This window comes from Pipra filicauda, unplaced genomic scaffold (assembly GCF_003945595.2).
Source record: "Pipra filicauda isolate LSUMZ 115617 unplaced genomic scaffold, ASM394559v2 scaffold35_size7292922_pilon, whole genome shotgun sequence".
NCBI classification, from domain to species: domain Eukaryota; kingdom Metazoa; phylum Chordata; class Aves; order Passeriformes; family Pipridae; genus Pipra; species Pipra filicauda.
The window spans coordinates 86,988-107,174 of NW_024104487.1; the positions used below are offsets into that span (position 1 = coordinate 86,988).

General features: G+C 42.7%; 1 protein-coding gene across 1 annotated transcript in view; it reads right to left on the bottom strand.

The window, feature by feature from the left end:
• Window positions 1-20,187, bottom strand: part of PSME4 (proteasome activator subunit 4) — a 48,164-nt gene that overhangs the window by 13,520 nt on the left and 14,457 nt on the right. The window contains exons 7-36 of the mRNA XM_027737424.2: window positions 19,441-19,515; window positions 18,847-18,969; window positions 18,331-18,423; window positions 17,089-17,354; window positions 15,580-15,766; window positions 14,802-14,891; window positions 13,701-13,765; window positions 13,457-13,607; window positions 12,232-12,330; window positions 11,821-11,890; window positions 11,343-11,410; window positions 10,793-11,008; window positions 9,561-9,718; window positions 7,553-7,648; window positions 7,206-7,261; window positions 6,867-6,923; window positions 6,643-6,698; window positions 6,462-6,560; window positions 6,283-6,345; window positions 6,023-6,118; window positions 5,472-5,603; window positions 4,740-4,949; window positions 4,335-4,471; window positions 3,955-4,008; window positions 3,307-3,436; window positions 2,638-2,719; window positions 1,975-2,128; window positions 1,549-1,618; window positions 880-1,005; window positions 387-539 (exon numbers count right to left, since the gene is read on the bottom strand). Coding sequence (XP_027593225.2) covers window positions 387-539; window positions 880-1,005; window positions 1,549-1,618; window positions 1,975-2,128; window positions 2,638-2,719; window positions 3,307-3,436; window positions 3,955-4,008; window positions 4,335-4,471; window positions 4,740-4,949; window positions 5,472-5,603; window positions 6,023-6,118; window positions 6,283-6,345; window positions 6,462-6,560; window positions 6,643-6,698; window positions 6,867-6,923; window positions 7,206-7,261; window positions 7,553-7,648; window positions 9,561-9,718; window positions 10,793-11,008; window positions 11,343-11,410; window positions 11,821-11,890; window positions 12,232-12,330; window positions 13,457-13,607; window positions 13,701-13,765; window positions 14,802-14,891; window positions 15,580-15,766; window positions 17,089-17,354; window positions 18,331-18,423; window positions 18,847-18,969; window positions 19,441-19,515 — 3,432 coding nt within the window. The remainder of the gene's footprint in view (window positions 1-386; window positions 540-879; window positions 1,006-1,548; window positions 1,619-1,974; window positions 2,129-2,637; window positions 2,720-3,306; window positions 3,437-3,954; window positions 4,009-4,334; window positions 4,472-4,739; window positions 4,950-5,471; window positions 5,604-6,022; window positions 6,119-6,282; window positions 6,346-6,461; window positions 6,561-6,642; window positions 6,699-6,866; window positions 6,924-7,205; window positions 7,262-7,552; window positions 7,649-9,560; window positions 9,719-10,792; window positions 11,009-11,342; window positions 11,411-11,820; window positions 11,891-12,231; window positions 12,331-13,456; window positions 13,608-13,700; window positions 13,766-14,801; window positions 14,892-15,579; window positions 15,767-17,088; window positions 17,355-18,330; window positions 18,424-18,846; window positions 18,970-19,440; window positions 19,516-20,187) is intronic.

The window sequence follows — 20,187 nt, forward strand, 5'->3', positions numbered from 1 at the left end:
AATTTTGATGTAGCCACCCGTTTGTTTCACGAACCATAGCTATTCATCACAAGCTCTTACTCCTACTGGAAATTACAAACCATGGCAGCTCTGCCATCTCCTCACCTGCAAACTGCTCTCAGTTTTAACACTGAAACATTTTACTGACACCAAATAATAGCAGGCACTAAGCCAAGCTGTGAGTTGTGCTCCAAGTTTGGCAAGGAAGCACCAAGTGCTGCAGCATTTTCTAGTCCTTTCTCAGACCGAGGTGACACATCAAAAGCCCCCAGCTTCACACTGGTTTAATAATCCAAATTAATAATTAATAATTCAATAATTAATAATTCAAATTAATAATTAATAATTCACTTCCAAGAATCACTCAAAAACCACCAGTTCAGCACCTTGTCAAAGGTCCAGTGCTTAGAACCCCTTATGAGCCCAGCTATGATCTCAGCCACACATCTCTGGGGGCTCTCGTGGGAGTCTGACACCAGCTGCTCCAGGTGGGGCTGCAGAACTGGCAAAAAGGCATCATCAAAGTTCCTAAAGAGGCCCTGGAAAACAAGAGGGGGAAAAAGTGTCCTCAGGAATCATCTAAACCACTGCCTTCCCACCACCACCACGAGCTGGTGAATTAATTACCGAGGTTTGGACATGCAGAAAGTGAAATGACTTTGCTGCTTTAACAGAATTACACCCCAGTGTCCTGCAGGCTATTATATCACTCCAAATATGTTTCCCTTAAGCAGTTAATCAGAAGAGAGGATTAATAGGATTACTCAGAGCAGCTTTAAAAATCAACATTTTGCAACAGTGGGGTATTAAGCCGGGCAGTCTGGGGCTTTTCCACGCTCTGCTAAATGGAAGCAATTTGGTTGTTGAACTCTGGTTTACCTTGAAGAGGCAAAATCTGCGAGGATTAAATTTGTCCTTTCCTTTCCTGTCTTCTAAAGACAAAAATTTTATTAACTGCTCGACAAACTTGGGATCAGAAAAGTGATCATATATAATTTGTTCTGCCTGTAATGGGAAGAAATAAAAAAAAAAAAAAGGATTAGCTTTGAGGTGTTTGTTTGTCACAGTGACATCCCAATCTTTCCAAGTCCCATGTTTCATTTTCAGTCTGTTTTTGGCAAAAAATCACGTCTTGGTCATCCATTTCCCTCCCTCATTTTATAGGGAATACTAGGTGATGTTTTCCAAGACTCCTGATTGTCTTTATTAATGACTTTGGATTGTCTTTCCTTTCACTCACAACCCCTGCAAATTAGTCCTTCCCACTGTCATTAATTACCTTGTCCTAAACCCCGATAATGATGTGAAAGGGAACAAGAAAGTGCTCATTAATACAGTTATTCCATGACCCCTGACAGAAAAGCTGCAATACATCAAAATAATAATTTCTTTTGCGTGCTGACACAGCATGAAGTAGAAAAATACAACTAAAAGTGTCTTGTGGGGATGCAGGTTTAGAGAGATCTCCACAGTGACCTGTGGGCAATATTAAAAGAAGAAAGGAGGAGAAATAGTATTAAAAATCCCCCACAAACCTGCAGCTCTTACCTCTGTCAGCTCATCCCTCCTTCGCCCAAGCTTTGGCTGATGCTCAGCTGGGGCATAAACTGTCATGGTTCTGAAGATGAAAAATGAAAAAAACAAAAATAGAGCAGCACATTTCCCAAAGTAAAATAAAGCTTATGGTTATTTCCTACATTCTCAATTAACAGGGTGATAAAGATTTTAGAGCTGGGGGACAACTTGGCCCCAGAAGGTCAACATTTACAAGACAATTTACGACAAAAGAATGAAGTTTGCTATCAAAGGTTCTGCCACACAACAGAATTATTACAAACAAGCAAGCAGCAAATAGGACAGAATATACATATTTTTTTGATGGTTCGATTAAAAAAATTAAATATCATAGTAAACCATCCTTTAACTTCCCAGAGGGTTTTTCCTGCTGACTCTGCCAGCTCTGATGGTACTCACTGTGGCCAGGTGTAATACCCCCAGTGTGTTTTCTCCACAAAACAACAGGATTCCCAAGCTTCCTTGGTCTTTGGCAGGCTCTGGCTGTTGTAGTGCAGCCACTGGTTGTCGGGTCTGTCACCAGCCTGGATCCTGGAAGGCTTTGGGCTCCCACCTGCTCCCACAGGAATTTATTCAGCATCAAACTCGCTCATTAACAGTCCCAGCAAATGTTAGTGTGATTTACTAAAAGATTCTGAAGAGCTTTCGTGTCCCACTGCCCCAAATCTGGGCAGTGATTTGCTTCAGCAGACAAAGAGATCCCTCTATTAATTTATGGGATTTGAAATTATTTAAAAAAAAAAAAACAAAACAAAAAGGAGATTACAAATTCTCACAAGTGACAAGGCTTTCTGAAAGGACAATCTCTGAAGTTTTAACTCACTTTTAAGAGGTGAATAGCTGAATATACACCCTTGCAAACACAGGAGTGTTTAAAAAAAACCCCAAAACTGAAAAATTACCAATTATATTACCTACATAATATATATACCTATTTGTTTAGGACATTAACCACAAGGGAAAAATTAAAAGCTTGTGATTCTATGTTTAATTTAACCAGAAAAGGTTTTTGAAATGTCTCAGTATAAATGTAAGACATTGCTTATATTAAATAAAACCTACTTATTTCGTAAGGGCAGATGGGCACTTTCTTGTGTGTTCTCTTGAGCTGCTTGAGAATCCCAGCCACAGCTGAGATGGCCACCTGAAAGGAAGCAATGGCCATTAATGTACCCATTCCATACATTTCCCCCCCAAGGATGTGGCTCATCATCCCTAAAAACCCAGTGAATGTTGGAGTGAGCTTGATCACAACCAAAAGGAACCAGTCCTGGTTACTTCAGGGGATACACAACCTTATAGCCCAGAAAAATCTCCCCACTAATCATTTTGGGTTTAATAACTTTACTTTGATGTTGTTTTAATAATTTGAGGAGTGGGGGGAAGGTTTAAGTTTCGAGCCTCAGCGAGGCAACAACGGAACGAACAAAACACAGAGAGATGGCTCCCTTCAAATAATAAAGTGCAGGTGGGGAAAAAGTAGCCATCTGCAAAAGGAATTCTGCAATAAATAAGGAGGACTGGCTCCATCCCACACTTTCACAGTTTACAGACTTTACATATGTCACACCACAGCGCTGCCAAGGCTCGTCTCCCTGCACGAGGAGCGTCGGGCACGTGCGCGGCTGGAAGGGGGAGGAGGAGGGAGATCCACCTCCCTCTTTTTGTGCTTTATCCCAGCAAACCCCAAGGAGCTGCAAGGCAAAGGGAGGAATTCTTTGGGGTTTTTACCTTCCTGACCACGATGGCATCGTGGTTGAGACACTGCACGAAGAACCTGATGGCCCGCACGGGCAGGGGCCTGTCATCCCTCAGCAGCAGCGACAGGAAGCCAATGCTGATGTGCTCGAACTTCCAGGGCCTAAAAACCCCCCCAAATATTCAAAAACACAGTGTTAAGGACCACAGCTGCACGTACAGGGCTTGCTCAGAAGTTATTTTATGTCTTAAGATGATGTAAATACACTTGGACTAACATTTCCACACACAAGTGCCAACAAACGTTCGAGTTCACGGTGGTTTGTTCATCTTGGCATTTCAATAAAACACAGACCTACAGGGATATCCCTTCACAAGCTTTTAAACACAAATATTATGGTAAGAATTAGAATATATTTGGCTGTCAGTGTTAGTATTGCACAGACAGAGCTAGAGTTTTGTTCCCAGGACAAAAAAAAAAAAAAGTTAAAAGCCCCAGTAAGGGGCCAGACTAATTAAAGAAAAAAGCTTAACTCCAAGATGTGGTGATACCTTATATTAACACATCAAGCTCCCAGTGGAAATGAATCCAAGACCATGCTAACTGCCCTCCTGGATGCCATGGATATTTAATCATATAGCCACCCAAAACAACTCTCATGCACAAAAAGGGAGACTTACAGGTTTCTCTGTTCCACACAGTCCAGCAGCATGTTGACCAAGTTCTCGTAGTTTCTGAGACAAAGAGAGGGAATCATCAGCCAGATGGTACTGAGAGAACCAGTTAAAACAGGATAAAAGCCCCTCAACAAAAGGTGAGTGAAGGCAAAAAGGAGGAGGCCAAAAGGAAGCAGGAGGGCAGAAGACAGAGGCTACCAAGGAAGGAAGGAAGGATGGACGGATGAGCCCAGAAGACAAAGGCTGTCAAGTCAAGAGAGAAGACACAGGCCCACCAGTCCCTGGGCACTGTGGATTTCTCATTTTAGCCCTTTTGGATGACTCCATTTAATGTGCAGTAAATCCAAGGAGCACAAGCTGGTGTGAAGGGAAGCTGAACTCACCGCAGAGCCTCAGCACTCTTCTCCTTCTGTCGCTGAATTCCCAGCTGGATTTCCTCTGAACCAAGACCTGTGAAGTCTGATTCTGGATGAACTGACTTCTGCAGCAGAACAGCTGCCTCCATGCATTTCTCTGGGACCTATGGACAGGGAATGAAAAGATTTGGGACTTCACTTAAAAAGTTTTTAATGTCTGTTTTGAAATAAGCAGAGAGCAGAATTTCCTTGTCCACACGGCCAAGCCTGAAGCAGGGAACACAACCTTTTGTGCCCACACAACAGAATTATTTCTCCCAGTACGTGTTTAATTCTATTGTAAAATAAAGGTAAGAATAAGCTTTAGTATTTCATTAAGAAAAAAAAAGTCATTTAAGGATTGCTTCTATTAATTAACCCCGAGCAACTCACTGCAAAATCCAGCCCAATGGTCTCGTACTGCCGATGGATTTTTTCTGCCAGGTCATCAAAGAGTCTGACTATGGATGGTTTTTCCAAGGACATGGCTTTGCTAAGCCCAGAGGAGACAATGGCTGGCCATGTCTGTGCAATACAATCCCAGTCGTGGAGGTTTGCCAGGCACACCCCGCTGTGATTTCCAAGGAGACAATATAAGGCACCCTGGGAAACAAAAGAGGGAGTTTGGAAGGTTAAAGCCTTGCTCCTGTGTGATAGCATGGAATAAAAATCCATCTACAGTCCCCAACTCATCTAAATGTCCCATAAACACTCAGCTCTGTGGCCTCCCTGTCGAAACACTGAAGATTTCTCACAGATTCCTCTTCATTTAATGAGATTGGAAGCCCTGCCAATTAATTTATCCCCAGAATGGCTGATTTCTGAATTGCATTAGAGGAGATGATTCACAACTGCCTCATGAGTGCTGCCACCTTGACTGCAGCTCCTCAATTCCCATTCCAGAAGTTAAAAATAGGCATCAACACCCGTTTTGGTGACACCTGAGCAAACAATGGAATCAGGACCAAATATGAACACAAAATTCCTCCTGAAAACAGATCCAACCCAAGTAATTCCCTACACTTGCATATTAGTGATGCTGATATACACAAGCCCTTTCACCATTACAAATTCCCCCATAAAGGCACTTTGAAGAGACACAACACAAAGGGAAGGAGCCAGTACTTTAAATTGCTTTTGGGTGACATCCTGCCGGTCGGGACGCAGGAACTCCAGAACCAAGGGAATGATGTCCCTGCAGCAGAAGTTGTAGGTCCCCAGAGCTGTGAAGAATGCCTGCTGAGCTTTACTCCTGACCTGTGTGGGGACAGAGACATCACTAGGAAATCACCTAAAAAACAAAACACTAGGACTTGGGAAAAAAAAAAAACCACAAAAAACACCCTCATCCATTTCAAAGACAAAATTACTTGGAGGAGGTTATAAACACCTCACCCTTCTCAAAGCTGAGTATTTGTGCACAGAAAGAAAATTACTGGCAGGAGGTTGTGAACACCTCACCCTTCTCGGAGCTGTTCATAAAAACCTACTTCTTGTTTTTGGCGTTTATTTGAGAACAGCTAAAGTTAAAGAATTTTCTTTATGTTGCCAGAAACAACGTGTTTTTCAGGTCATTTGAAAAGCAAACAGATGGAATAACAGGTTTGGAATATATAGCCACTGAAGAGATCAACAAAACACTGCTCATATTTCAGTTTAAAGGGGCTGTTCCTCACCTGACCATAGGAACTCGTGGACAAACACAGAAGATCCCTGATCATCTCCTGGTGGGAAGTTTTATATTCACAGCCTTCCATCGTCAGTGTTCTCAGCTGAATCCATGGAGAACACAAATAAAGGACAGATTGTTTTTTACATTTCACACATCCCAAAGAAACACCAGAGCAGGATTATTGTTATGATGACATTTAGCAAAACTGTGCAAATCAGTTTTTTCGAGGAAAGCAATTAGCAAGGATTGAGGGGGAAGAATTACCTCATGCTGCAACATAACCCTGTCAATCAGCAGAGCTCTGATATGTTGTTTCTTTCCTTGAAGCTGTTAAAAAAAATTAAAAAAATACAACATAATTTGGTTTAGATTTCAGGATCATATCAGCAACTTAGGGACTGTTTCCATCCCTCCCCAAAGCTTTACGCAGCAGAATCACTGACCCTGTTCTCCATGGATTTTTTCACCAGATTAAAGCTTTTCCATCGCGAATCAAACTCGTGCTTGTGAGACCCCTGGAACTGTAAAACATCACTGATAATCTGTGGAGAGAAAGAGAGGGCAGGAGTGACTATTTTGCAAAACAAGCCACCTTGCCTTAAGCATTAAAAATTAAAAGCATACCTTTATTATTAGAAACAGAGACTTGGTGTCATCTTCTGAATGATCAAGAATGTAGCCTGCAATTGGGAGAAAAGCAGCTTATTAGCAGACAGGCAAAGAGCTTTCAAAATTAACAACGTTTCTACAAAGCTTCAGTTTAGGAATTAAAGGCAAAGTAAACAAAATTTCTCATCTATAAAATCATAAACACAGCAGTTTTTAGCTCAAGGAGAGGCCGGACTTACGCAGCAATTTCCTTGTAACCCTTGCAATTGTTTCTCGGTAATTCTCCCTTGAGAAATCTGGAAGAAAATTAAACATTTTGCCTTCATTATATGATAGCATAAAAAGCAGTTTATAGACAAGTAAACCAAGGGAAAGCCAGAGCAGACTGTGCAGAACTGGCAGTACGGACCATTGTAAAAACAATATTTCTGAGGACACTGCTCCCATCAGTTTTAACAATGCCTACGTAATGCAAAGAGAAGAATCAAAATTACAGTCTCCAAAAGAACAGCAGAAAAAGGAAGAAAGAAAGAAAACAACACCTAGAACCTGTCTGACCAGAACTGGGATCTACTCACCATAGTCAACACCAGTGTACAGTTTTGTCTCTTCCAAAGACACCAGGCTTGGGACCCTGCATGAGAACAAACCAAGCATTAGAAATCATTGAGGAGGTGCATTTCACTGCCACTTAATTCATTTTAACAAGTCAAATTTAAAAGTTAGCAGCCCAAAGGTATTTGGATTTACTAATAATAGGTCTCAGTTCTCACATTTATAAATTAACCATCCCCACGTGGGTCAGACTGTCAGAGGCAGGGACACCACAGGGACATATATGGGATATAAAAATAATATATATATAAATAAATAAAAATAATATAAAAATAATGACATAAGGGATATAAAAATAAGTTTTACTTACAGATGAGCCACCCTTTCTCCTTTCAGAGGAGGCAGAATGTTCCCAGAACCAATGAGGCAGTTATGCACAATGGCAAGACTCTGCTGCACATCATCTCTTAAACAAAGAGGAAAACCTGGTCACTTCTCTGTTAAATCCTTGAAAACACACAAATGGTGTACCATATCTTTTCTCTGAAGTTTTCTGAAAGCTTTTTTCTTTTAGTTACATCAGTTCTAAACACAGGAGGGAGCACTGCAGAAATCAAGCTGTGCTCGTTTGATCCAACTTAATTCTATCACAGAACCACAAGATTTAACTTCATTTTCTGAAAAACTTGGGGGATTTCACATTCTGCAACTGCACAGGTAATGAGATCAGCTAATGTGAAAACAGGTAGCTTTGCTCCAAAAAAAAAAAAAACTTCTTTGAAAAATTTTATCTAAACCTCAGACATAAACCTACGAAATAACTCCTCACCCCAAGGCTGAGCCAATTCCTTCCCACCAGGGGGATGCAACAATCCAAACAACTTCTGTGTTCATTCAGAGAATTAAGGAATTCCTTTTAAACCTCTCTCAGCTAAAGCAGGAGCTTCTCTTTTTTTAGTAACTTGGTCAGAGACAGAAAAAAAATTGCTCAGGAATGTGACGCAGCATTCCCTGCTTGGCAGCACGAGGGAGAACCTCACGTGGCTAAAGATCAGCTGAGGTATATTTAGCTGCAAGGACAGGAAGGTTTGACACGGGGAACAAACAATGCTTGGGATGTCAGGCCTGTAAACAGCCTGGGCTCTTGGACAGTTTCGGGATCTCTTTCGGATGCTCATTTCTGTTTTCTTCCAGCCACGTCTTTAACAAAGTGATTGTTTCCTGTATAATTACTCCAGGACTTTCTGTAAGGTGGTATTTACATTGGAAATACAGTCTTTGCACGTGGAAATCTTTGACTCCACTGTCTTAAAAGGTTTGCTAACTTCTTGAGGGTCTCTGCCTAAATCAGGACCGCACATGGTTTTGTTTTTAACATCTTCACAGATCTGAGTAGCAGTTTCTAGTTGTGCTTCAAGATGCTTTTCTTCAATGAAATTATTCCCGTTTTTCAGCAGTGATTCTACAGACTCTTTTGATCCGTATTTCATGTCCCAGATATTCAGCTTTAACATCACCTCACTGGCAATAGCTGAGCACAGTCCATAGTGGCATTCAAGGAAAGTGCTGCAGTTTGTGAAATGAATATTGCTGAATCTTCTTTTCATTTCCTCTCATTTTTTCAGGCAAGACCAGTGGCATATTATTCTCATCTTCGTTCTTAAATGACTGAAGGGTGTCCAAGTGAGAATCAAAACAACCCATCAAACTCTTAAGTATTACAATTTTTTTCCTCTGGAGAGAGACACTGCTTTCAATGTGTCCTGCAAATCAGGCAAATCTTCTGCCTGCAGATGTTCTCCCTCCTGAAGCCAAGCCTCAAAGCTACCCAGAGGGGAGGGCAACATCTGGCCCAGTAACAAGACTGGGCAACAATGTTCCTGCCTGGGTTCCTGCCCGTGACCTCCCTGACTCAGCTCCAGCCCTGCAGGGACACACCAGGCACTGGATCCATCTGTTCTCGGGGAGGGAGTGGAAAAAGGCACATTCCCAAGCCACATCAGCCACGTGTTGCACTGCATGGCTTAGGAACACAAATGAATGGCTGTGCCAAAACAACCAGGGAAGAGTCCAGAGGAAGGACTTCCTTACTGCTGCCTGCAGTTCAGTGGAATCAGGATCCATCCCAATTCTGTTCCAGGATTTGTTTTAAATACCTAGGTAAAGGGCCTATATATTTATTTCTGTTTAAAATCACGTTATCCATTCCATGAAACACATTGCCAAGCTCCATGTATTCTTAAGTTAAAAACCTTGGAGATCTTAGAACAACGTTAAAGACAGTGTAGCATTACAGTATTTGACTCCTTAATTTTTGTAGTGCCAGTATGATTGGCAATAATCCCTGTGGGGGGCTAAATGCACCTTCTCCATCTCACCTGGACATCTCCAGTTCTCCAAGTGCATAGAGCTCCAGCCTGGTGAGCTCAGGCTGCAGGAAAGTATCCAGCAAATAAAAAGCAAAGTTTATCTCCTCAGATGAGGGAACATGCCACTGGATGTCCAAGTTCCACAGGTCACCTGGCTTACCCCAGTCCTATAGTAAATGCAGACATTTATTGTTATTCCATCTACGAAACAAATTATGGTTTTTAAAAAATTAGCATTTAATATTAATTAAAAAAAACCCCAAATGTGAACTAGCTAATGCTGTAACACAGTTATCCTGACAGTTCTAGGAAAAACAATACTGTAAAACCACACAGAAACCCCAAACCTCTATAATGTCTACACATACCTGGAAAAAAAAAAACAAAACAAAAACACATATCTGAAAGTACTAAAAGGAAAAGGACTGCACAGGTCTAACTGAAACATAACTTGATTATTCCTTTGACTGGATACAAATTCAGACACATTCTTAAGTACAACTCAGATGTCCTGTAGAGAACATCAAAGTAATTGTGAATTTTTTCCAATTTCAGATGAGGAATTTAAAAAACTGTGGTTTTTTTTGTTTGTTTGTTTCACTTTGTGTTGGGGCACCCAGGATATTTGTTTGTTTTGAAATGATTAACTGGCCCAACTGGATGTTCCCAGCAGTTATAAAACTGTCCTGGCTTTCAGTAACGAGCACTGGATTATCTGCAGTTGGGAAGTTATGCAAAAGAGCATTTTTCAGCAAAAATGCAGTTGTATTTTCAAACAGGCCAGCTGGAAACTGCTGCACTGTTCATGTGGAACACTGATAGAGCGACCTCAGATCTTAACAGACAACCAGCACATGACTTCTGACAGTTCCAGTCACTTTTAATATTGCCACTTCTGCTTTCATTCATCTCAAGCTCAGCAGAATCACTGTTTATTGGTTATTCTGCTGACCTGCAAAATGCCCCATCTCCTTGCTGTGTATTATTGTAGTCATGCAATCCTGGTAAAACACACATCACAACCCACTATAAAACTATACTCAAACAGTCAGTACTCATTTTTTGCTACCAATATAATTTTAATTAACCTAATGTCACTTTGCTTTCAAAGCATCTTGCAGTTACACTTTCCACTGCTGCTGCCTCTGTTCAGAAACCTCCAAATAAAACCAAGCCACACAGTGTTAAAAAAAAAAAAAAAAAGTCAAATCCTCTAATCCTAAATAAATGAAAATCCTTGCCTTGATAGGAAAGTATTCAGAAAGAGGCTTGTCAAAGCCACCTGGCACACTGCAGTACTCTGTGGGGTAGATAAGTGTAGCAGAACGAAGAAGGTGGTGCAGTAGGTTACAAGACAGAATGTAACCCTGCTTACAGGTTAAGTGGAGGGTGCGCTGCAGTATCTTCCCAAACTGCTCCCTGTACACAAGCAGCTGCTTTCCATCCACACGGGTGATCTGGGAGGGGAGAGGAACATGGCAAACCATCAGTGCTGCTGGAGGGGCTCATATCTACCAAAAGCATCTCATGTTTTCCCCCTGCATTGATCCCTCTTCTTTCTCTCTCCCTCAGTAATTGCATTAAATGCTTTAATTTCATTCCACGTGCACACTGTGTTTCTCTTCTTCAAACAATGGCCACTCACGTCCCATTTAAAGTCAGAAACAGAAGCTGTGCAGCATCATTCACACAACATTTGCTTTGGTTTAATGGAATTTTTTCTTCTTCTTTCGGGGGCATTAAAGAGGATTCAGTGACACACAAGCCTGGGAAGAACGTTCTTTGCAATACCTCTGACAAAAGCTGAAGATTCCAAAGCAGCTCCTTGTCTAGTTCTTCATCATGTAACACATCATCATCTAGAGGAACAAGGGACAAGCTCTGCTGTAACCACACTGCAGCCAAGTTTTCCACACAAGAAACCAGATCCTTCCACCCCAAAAGCTGACTCCCGACCCTCCCACTGCATCCTTCCAGCTTCCCACTCCAACTCCCGTGTCCACCTGGAAGTCACTTTAGCCAATGTAACATCCTGCAACTGGAGACATTTTAAACTGCCACATTTTTAAGGGATCATGGCCCTGCAGCCTGACAGATTTCTGCCCTGAGATCACACAGTGGTTTGGGTTTTTTCAGACGAAACACTGGACTTTTCCATCGCTGAAAGTAAGTTGTGGGAAAACACAGCCAAGTTTTAGAGGCTGTTTTCACGTTTAAGAAAAGCCAACCCAAGAGCAAGCAAGTAACACTAGAAGTGAGATGAACTTACTGACTGTGAGGTGAGTTATAACGTTGCAGCAGTGGGGCACAAAGAGCTTCAGGGACTCCTCGGGGCGGCACTGCAAACAGCCCAGGTTAGAATGAGAGGCAGCTCAGCACACACTTTGATAAAAATCTAACAGTATCACCACAAAAGGGAGAAGACTAGATTGTATCTCAGCTCCAATTCAACCTACAGGCAGCCTGACTTCGTGACTCTCGTTCAATAAAACCTAAATTTAACACGAGGAAAAACACCGTGCGAATTAACCCCTTGGAATCTGCCTGTGTGCAACCAGCTGCTTTGAGAGGACGTAATACTAAGAACCACCTAAAAAATCAAGATATTACACAGCAGCACTGGCTTTTTTTCCCCCTTTTTAAACTGAAGCTGGAGTGGATTCAGAGCATGTTCTCTCACTTTCACTGCAGCTCGGCACATGTCGGCGACCATCCGACCGGCGACTCTCGTCTCAAATATATTCGAAACAGCAAAGTTAAAAACCTTCTCCAAGGCAACCTAAAAGGGAGCACAAAGACATGGAGGTTACTTTTTAAGAAAAAAAAAAAAACAACCTAGGTATCCCAAAATGTTTGATGTTACTCAGAAGGCAGCATCTGTGCTCTTCTAAAACAGAGGACTGCAATTGGGAAGCACATTTTAAATCAATCAGAAGAGACAGAGAGAGAAAGCAGCTCTGTGGAATGCCTAAGATATTCCCTTTGGGAAGAGAGGAGGTGGATAAAATCTTGTTGACTAATGTAAGTTTAGGGTGCTTCTGAGAAACTACACAGATAATAAATCAGTCTCCAAAAGGAAAACTGCTATTTCATGTGTCACAGGGAAGGAAAGTCAAGACATCCCTTACTTAGCAAATAAATAGGGAATTAAATTAACAACTATTTAAGCACTCAGCGTGTTTTAAAGCAGCTTATTTCCATCCAGTACCTTGCAAGGCAAGCTGAATTATACACAGTGTGGATCCCATGAGTACTTAATAAAGAACAATCAGGGAAAATACAAATTAAATACTTAATGATGATGCAGAATTAACTGAAGGTTTACATGAAGCAAAAGATTCCAAACAAAAATCATTCCAAAGTACCCAATGCAGTGGTTCAAAATGCACAAAAACTGCCATCTCCAAAAAAAATTATATATATATATATGAGCAGATATAAATGTGTTAACCCAACCCACAAGGAAGGAACCTGTCCACGTAACAACAAGGATCCTCCACCCCCTCTCTCTGAGTTATTTTAATCCAGATAACTTTTCTGATCCCATTATCCAACAGCTCCTTGAACAGCTTCTTCTGCCCAGCTGAAGAAGTGGAAGAGAGAGGGAGAAAAGGAAAGCAGGGGATTGGGTAGGTCAGCAATGATCAGGACGTGAAAAATCACAGCCTGAACCCACAGAGGGATAAAATAAGCTCTCAGAATGACTTCATCATCAGTTTGCAAGGGAGCACAAAGAACCCAAGAGCTCTGTACTGATGAATATAAATAAAGTTTTCCTGTGTCCCCCCCAGCCCTTTCCTTGGTTAAGTGTGGAAGTTCACAACGGGGAGAATCCCAACACCCCAACTGTTCACCACACAGAATTAAGCTGCTTCAATCAGGTGGAAAGCCCACGTTCTACACACCTTAAAGATGTCCTTTGAACACTGGGTAAGGATTGTACTGAAAGTAGAGGAGAGCCCCAGTTCCACCAGACTCTCCAGGTGAGTCATCTTCTCAGTCTCAGTCTCCTCTCTGGTTTGTTCTAGTGTGCTGCTCTCTATGAGTCCAAAACACCTACAAAATGCAACACAGCGTCAGCAAGTGAAACTTGGAGGTCTGTAATCGAGTCCTTCATGCCCAGCTTTCCCCTCTCCTCAGCTCACTCACCTATCCATAAACTGCAGCACGAAATCCTCAAACTCAGCAGATGCAGAGCACAGTTCTCTTTCCACCTGCAGTTTGCCACCGCAGAAGAAACACAAGAGGTTGGCTTTTCTCCAGGAAACACAAACACAGAACATATTTCCTACACGAACTACAGCACATTTCCCACTGCACAGGCTCGAGGACACTCCATGAGAGAATTACTGCATGTTCCTTGTCCTGTCCCAGTTTCCTGGCCTGGATGTCTATCCAAGGAACCTCTGTGATGAAATCAGGTTTTATCCTTCATGGATACAACCTCTGGCCTTGCTCCTGATCCTCCCTGGCAGCAGGAGGTCAGTGAGTGCCAGAGGTGGGGACAGACCTCACCTGTATTCACATTTAACCCTCAGGGTACAAACCCCTCCTGATTTTTGGGGTGCTGCAGTTCTGGGGCAATGAAACCCACCTTCTGATCTGGGCAAACTGCAGCTACTGCTGCTCTCTGAGCTACAAAAAGCCTTCTGGGAGCAAACAGGGGTGGTGATAAGGGGGATAAGACTCAGTGTCTAATGGTGTTACTGTCTCTTGGCTGGAGGGGATTAAAAAGCATCCAAAGAGAAAGTAATAGAATCCCAGTCAGGAAAGGGAGGAGGAACAGGTGTTTATTTAAAGAGGAAAACAGCTCTGGAAAATGGAAAAAACCCCAAACCCCTAATGCACTATTTAAAATAACTAGCAAGTTGGGGATTTTTTTTGTGTTGTTTTGTGTTTTATGGTGACAAGGACTTTCAAAAAAATTAAGAGTAATAAAGCTATTTTAATACAAAAATTCACATGGCAAGTGACCTCTGGAGACACCACAGTCCAACCTCCTGCTCAAAGCAGGGAAAGCTCAGAGTCAAATGACACCACACAGGGCCCTTGAGCAACTAGGTTTTGACATTTAAATATTAAATTGTGTGAATTTAACATTCCCTACAACAAGAAATGCTCAGAACACACGATTTGCACACTGGTATCAGCTCTGCCACACTGCCCAGAAGCAAACACGATCCATATCTTATCACACCCTGCTAGAAATTCAATTGAAAACTAAGTGACAGCTTTGTTTTCACAACTTACCTCTGAAAGATCATCTCTCTCTTGCAATACAGATGAACAATCTACTAAAGGCACCAAAGTAGAAAATGTTGCAATGAACTGGAATGTGATCTGTTGGGAGTTGCAAACAGCTCTTTAGTGTATTGTATTCTACACATTAAAAAGCTTTGGCTTTTTAATTTGCTAAAGAAAATCATGCTAAAACCAAAAATACACCAGAGCCCAATTCTTACAGCCCAAAACTACCAACAGTTATTTCAGATTTCATAGATAGAACTTACTAGTCAGCACTGCACAAAAATTCTCAATTTTCTAAGTAAAATAACTATTATTTTGTGCCAAACTTCAAAGTTACAAACCCCTATAACGTTTACATTGTTTTAAGTAAACTAATATGAATTCCTGAAGGTGTGGACTTTCAGAACCTAATGTAATGAAAACCTAACTATAAAGGTCTTTCTTTTGATGTTAAAAGACTAGGAATATTTGCTGGGAGCTCCGGAGCACCTACTCAATCTTCTTGTGCAGAGCTGCCCAGAAAGTCAGCACAATGCTTATCACAATCACTTTGCACTGTTCAGTGAGCCAAAAGCATTATCCCAAATTAGAGGACTGTAATATTAAATTTTTATACTTCAAACTGTGCAGAAAAAAAAGGCTAGGAAATTCTGGCCACACAGAAACATAAAAATTTTTCTCTATAAAATACAAGAAAATATTGGCTGGTTGGCTCACGATCTTCTAAAAAAAAAAAAAAAAAAAAAAAAGAAAAAAAGAAAGGAGATATTTGCCCACTCACCATACACTTGCTGAAGTCGTTGGGATCCACCCCAGGCAGGGCTCTCATGAGCAGAGGTAGCATGTGTGTGGGACCCTCAGGAAACCAGCTCCCCCCGGAGACCAGGCTGCGAGCCACCCCAATGACACAGCTCAGGGTGGCCGTGAGCTGGTGGGGCTCTGTCAGGGTCTCCAGGGCAGGGTATGTTCTGTAAAAATCAAGGACAGTCGGGTTAGGAAGGATAATGTCACAAAGCAAATAAAAGCTTTCTGCAGAAATGGTAAAAAAAAAAAAAAAAAAAAAAAAAGAAAAATCCTGCGTGAAAAATTTAAGCTGGTCAAGGGTTCTGAAATGGTTTTCTCGTTGTTTTCCGATGGACTCAACACTGATCTGTTACCAGGCTCCTTCCAGTTCATCAGTGCTATCCACCAGCAGCCCAGGGTTAAATAATTAGTGCATGGGCTCCCACATTCAAAGCTACAATGATTTCCCTGCTGGAACCTGAAGTGCACAGCCTGCACCAGCCTCAAGTGTAGGGTTCTTGTGGCAAGCACAGAAACGTGCCCTGGCTGCCTCTGAATAGAGGGGATCTATGACTCCGTGTTACATTGAAGTCCAGACCTTTCTACCAAAACCTGGGAGGTTACTGCCATTTAGAAACATTTTCTTTTTACACTCAGTACTTTTTAAACAAACTGCCACACTTCCTGCTGTCACCACCAACCCACAGTTCAGACAAGAGTCACAGTGCTACCCCTGCCCTACGTCATCCCAAGCCAACGTGGAACTGCAGCCAAGGCAAACATTCCAGGGATAGCTGGAGCTGCAGAGCAGACGTGGAGTCTGCTCTCAAAACAGACAGAGCAGCCATACCCGGCACTGCTGCCCTTCTTGGAACTGCTGTGCTCAAAATGGTTCAGATTTAGCAAGTTCTTACAAACAGCTGAGTCAGTGAGGTGTGGAACACAGGAAGCGCTCTTCGGTCAAACTCATTTCTCCACTGGTTTTAAAATACATGGTTGTTAAAAGCACAAAAGACTGCACAGGGAATGTGGATAGGAACCAGGAGGAAAGCTTTTCACTGGAGCAGGAAGGAGCTACATTTTTCCTTGGAAATTTAAGGCACCAAGGCATTAGAAATAGTGCGAGCTAAGTATGTCACGGGAGCACATATCTGGTGATTTGCTTATGAAGTCAGAGCCATGACAGCGATTTTGAACAACCTGTAACACACCCTGAACAAAAGAGAAATATAAGATAGATGTTCATTGCTACACAACTCTCGGGTGTATCTGGCCCAACCTGAAGTCAGAGAGAACGTACCAGGTGGCTTATGAATAAAGGGTTGCTTTTTCAACTGATCCACCCACTATCTGACACAAAATGGTAACAGACATGCACAGCACCTGAGGACTGACAACCCTAAAGCACAGGAGCTGTCAACAGCTCTAGTCCTCCAGAACCAGTCCGTTTGCCCCAGAACAAATCAAATTAATTACAATAACAATGGAAGTCCTCCCCTGCTCTTACCTCTCAAGCACAGGTGGAATTACCAACTCGGGGCGCATCAGGGCCAGGTTCTGCAGGGCCTGGGCAGCCTCCAGGCTCCCAGTTTTACTGAACATGGCCAGGAGAACGGGCTGGATGATGCACTGCACGAAGTCTGTCACGTCCTGGTCCGTGAGCTTGTGGCTCTCGGGCACAGGAGTCAGCCAGGTCACCTTCTTGTAGCGCTCGCGGTGCAGCCTCCTCACCACACTGCTGGGCAGCCTCTGCAGCAGCTTCATCAGCTTGTTCTGGGAACACACAAGAAATGCTGGGCAGTGGCACTGAGCTCCTCAGTGTACAAGGGATAATTAATAACCCAACATCCTGGAATCACACAACCCCAGTGCAGAAAAACTCGCAACAGCTCTGAAATACAACGTTCACCGTTTGTCATTAAACTTCATTTCCCAAAACGCCAGTGGTTATGCTGCCAGCACTATGCCCTAGGATTTAAAAAAAAGTCAGGAAAAACACAAAGAAAGGACACACTCAAGAATCAAGATTATTTACCAGTAATTAGGGAACCTTTGAGAGCATTCTCTGCACATTCACGTGTAAGCAAATACAAGTCAGCTCCTCTGGCACTGCTGTGACCAGCCTTGCTGTATTTTCTTCTCTACTTTCTACCAGCTATCACAGGGAGGTTCTTACATTCTCTAGCAGAGAATTCCACTAGTTACACCATCAAAAAGTTATGCTTCAAAGCAGAGATGCATTAAAAATCCTTTTGCCTTGTTTAACGGAATCACAGAAGGGTTTGGTTGGAAGGGACCTTAAAGCCCATCCAATTCCATCCCCTGCCATGGGCAGGGACACCTCCCACTAGAACAGGTTGCTCCAAGCCTCATCCTATATTTTGGGAACTTGGAGACAGTAGGTCAGTAACACAAAAGCTACACCACACAAGTAATATTGATGCTGTTCATCACCCTCCTTTCAAGTGCTGACTTCTTTTCCTGGCTATACATGAATTAGGTGTGTTGTTTTGGACTTCCAACCTGCACCTGGGTTAGATGTTTGCAGAACACTCCCATCAGCCGTGGTGCTGACACGAAAATAAGAGCACGACCTGAATGACAGTGTGGTCACAGAGACCTGAATTTTCAAGATCCAAGCAGCACACAGCAGCAGAACCTGGCTGTTGGAGCACCTGGGGCATTGACCAAGAGGTGTGACAGGCTGAAGTGACAGCCAGAGCTCTCGTGGCAGCACACAAACACTCACCAGCCAGCGCCCGTTGTTGGAGGGGTGGTAGAAAGAGGCAATGCTGTTGAACAGGCCAGACAAGTGCTTCTGCACCAGCTTACTTGGGCCACCCTGGAGAAGGAATAAACCACAGAACAAGTTCAAATGAACAGGTAACAGCACACAAAGTACAAGCGGAGCACTCTCCCCTCAAAGCATCAAATCCCATCCCGCCCTCAGCTCAGCACTAATATCAAGTTTTCTCCACCCCATCTGCTGAGGTTCACCCTAAAAGAGGATTCAGGGGTTCAGCAGGTCCCCAGTGTGTCCCCACAGTGGCATTTGCAGCTGCCTGTTCCTTCCCAGCTGTGGAATAAACACTTCCACCTCCATTCCGCGCTGACAGTGGAACGATGTACTTGAAAACAAAACTTTGGGGAAAAAAGCCTGAACCCACTCTTTTGCAGCGCGCTCAACATCACAAACATTCATCTCAAAAACATACTTAAAGCTTTGCCTGGGTTTGTGGTTCCCTTTATGAAGAAGTTTACTCACCATCATGGCTGTGATCCACATGACTGCGTGTCCTACATCGTAAGCATTTGTTAAGAACCTTGGAACAACAACCTGATTGCTCCCCACTGGAAGATTTAAACTCCTCAAAATCCTAGTAAAAATCTGAGAGGATGAAAAACAAACATTGGCATCAATTACTTTATGCCATAAAATTGGCATTAAATTAATTTTCTAATCAAAAGGTGTTTGGTTTTTTAAAACCACGTAAGTACCATGAACATGTTTAAAAAAAAATAAATAAATCTACAAGCAGAAAGATTCCAAAGGTCATACATATTATTTAATCACAAGAATATGACTAAGGGCCTTCCCACAAGAACATGGGGTTAATTATACAATCAGACAGCATTTGTACAGTCAGGTTTGTGGTTGGTTTGGTTGAGCCAGGTGATGACAGTAACACCTTCCAACGTGCCTCCTCCAAAAGGATGGCTCAATGGATGCACCTAATCTGAAAAACTGGGCCAGTGCAGTGTAAAACCCACACAAGGAGCCTGAATTATTCCTGGCATGGGAACACTGAAGACTTGTCCCTAAGCAAGCAAAGTCACCTCGTGAGATGAGAGCTCTCACCTTTGGCACATACGGATCCCAGTCTATGTACCCGATGTTGTCCGTGGCCAAGCGAGCAAAGAGATTCACCAGATGCTGAAAACCACCAGAAAAACAGGGAATGTTCATTAGAATATATGGATAATAATATATCTACTTCACACAGGCAAGATAAAAGCTGCCCATGGCACAAAAGCACTTGTAAAGGGAGATTTCACTCCATCAGAACCATCACTGCCCTAAAATAGCTCCTATGTACAGACACGGCAGAAAATCCCCCCAAGGCCTCTGTTCAGCTTTCCCCAATATTGAGCTATTTAGGACTATTTAAGCTCTGCAGGATCCATCCTAATCAACGTGTGCTGGCTGTCACATTTGTGTGCTCTGGTTTAAACACATCTGTGGCTTGCAAAGGTCAGAAGCATCAGCTGTCAGCTTCTGTCCAGGAAGAATTAGACACTCCATCACCAGGAGACAGTCTCATGAATCCAAGGGAACTGAGAGATGTCCTCAGGGAAGAGAATTGTCACGGCTAAATCAGAAAGGAGATGAAGTCTCACTCTTCTGGCTGTGGAAGAGCACATTAACCAGCAAGTCCCTTTGTAGGAGCTTGTCCAAGTCAGGACATACCAAACAGGTTCCTGGTGCCTCTTTCAGTATCTTGAAGCCAAAAGGAAGGGCCTGAAAAGAATCCTGCCTAATTCAGAGACAGAGGCACAGAGGAACAGGCACCTCTCTGTCTAAAGGACACAATAAGCTTTGGAAAAC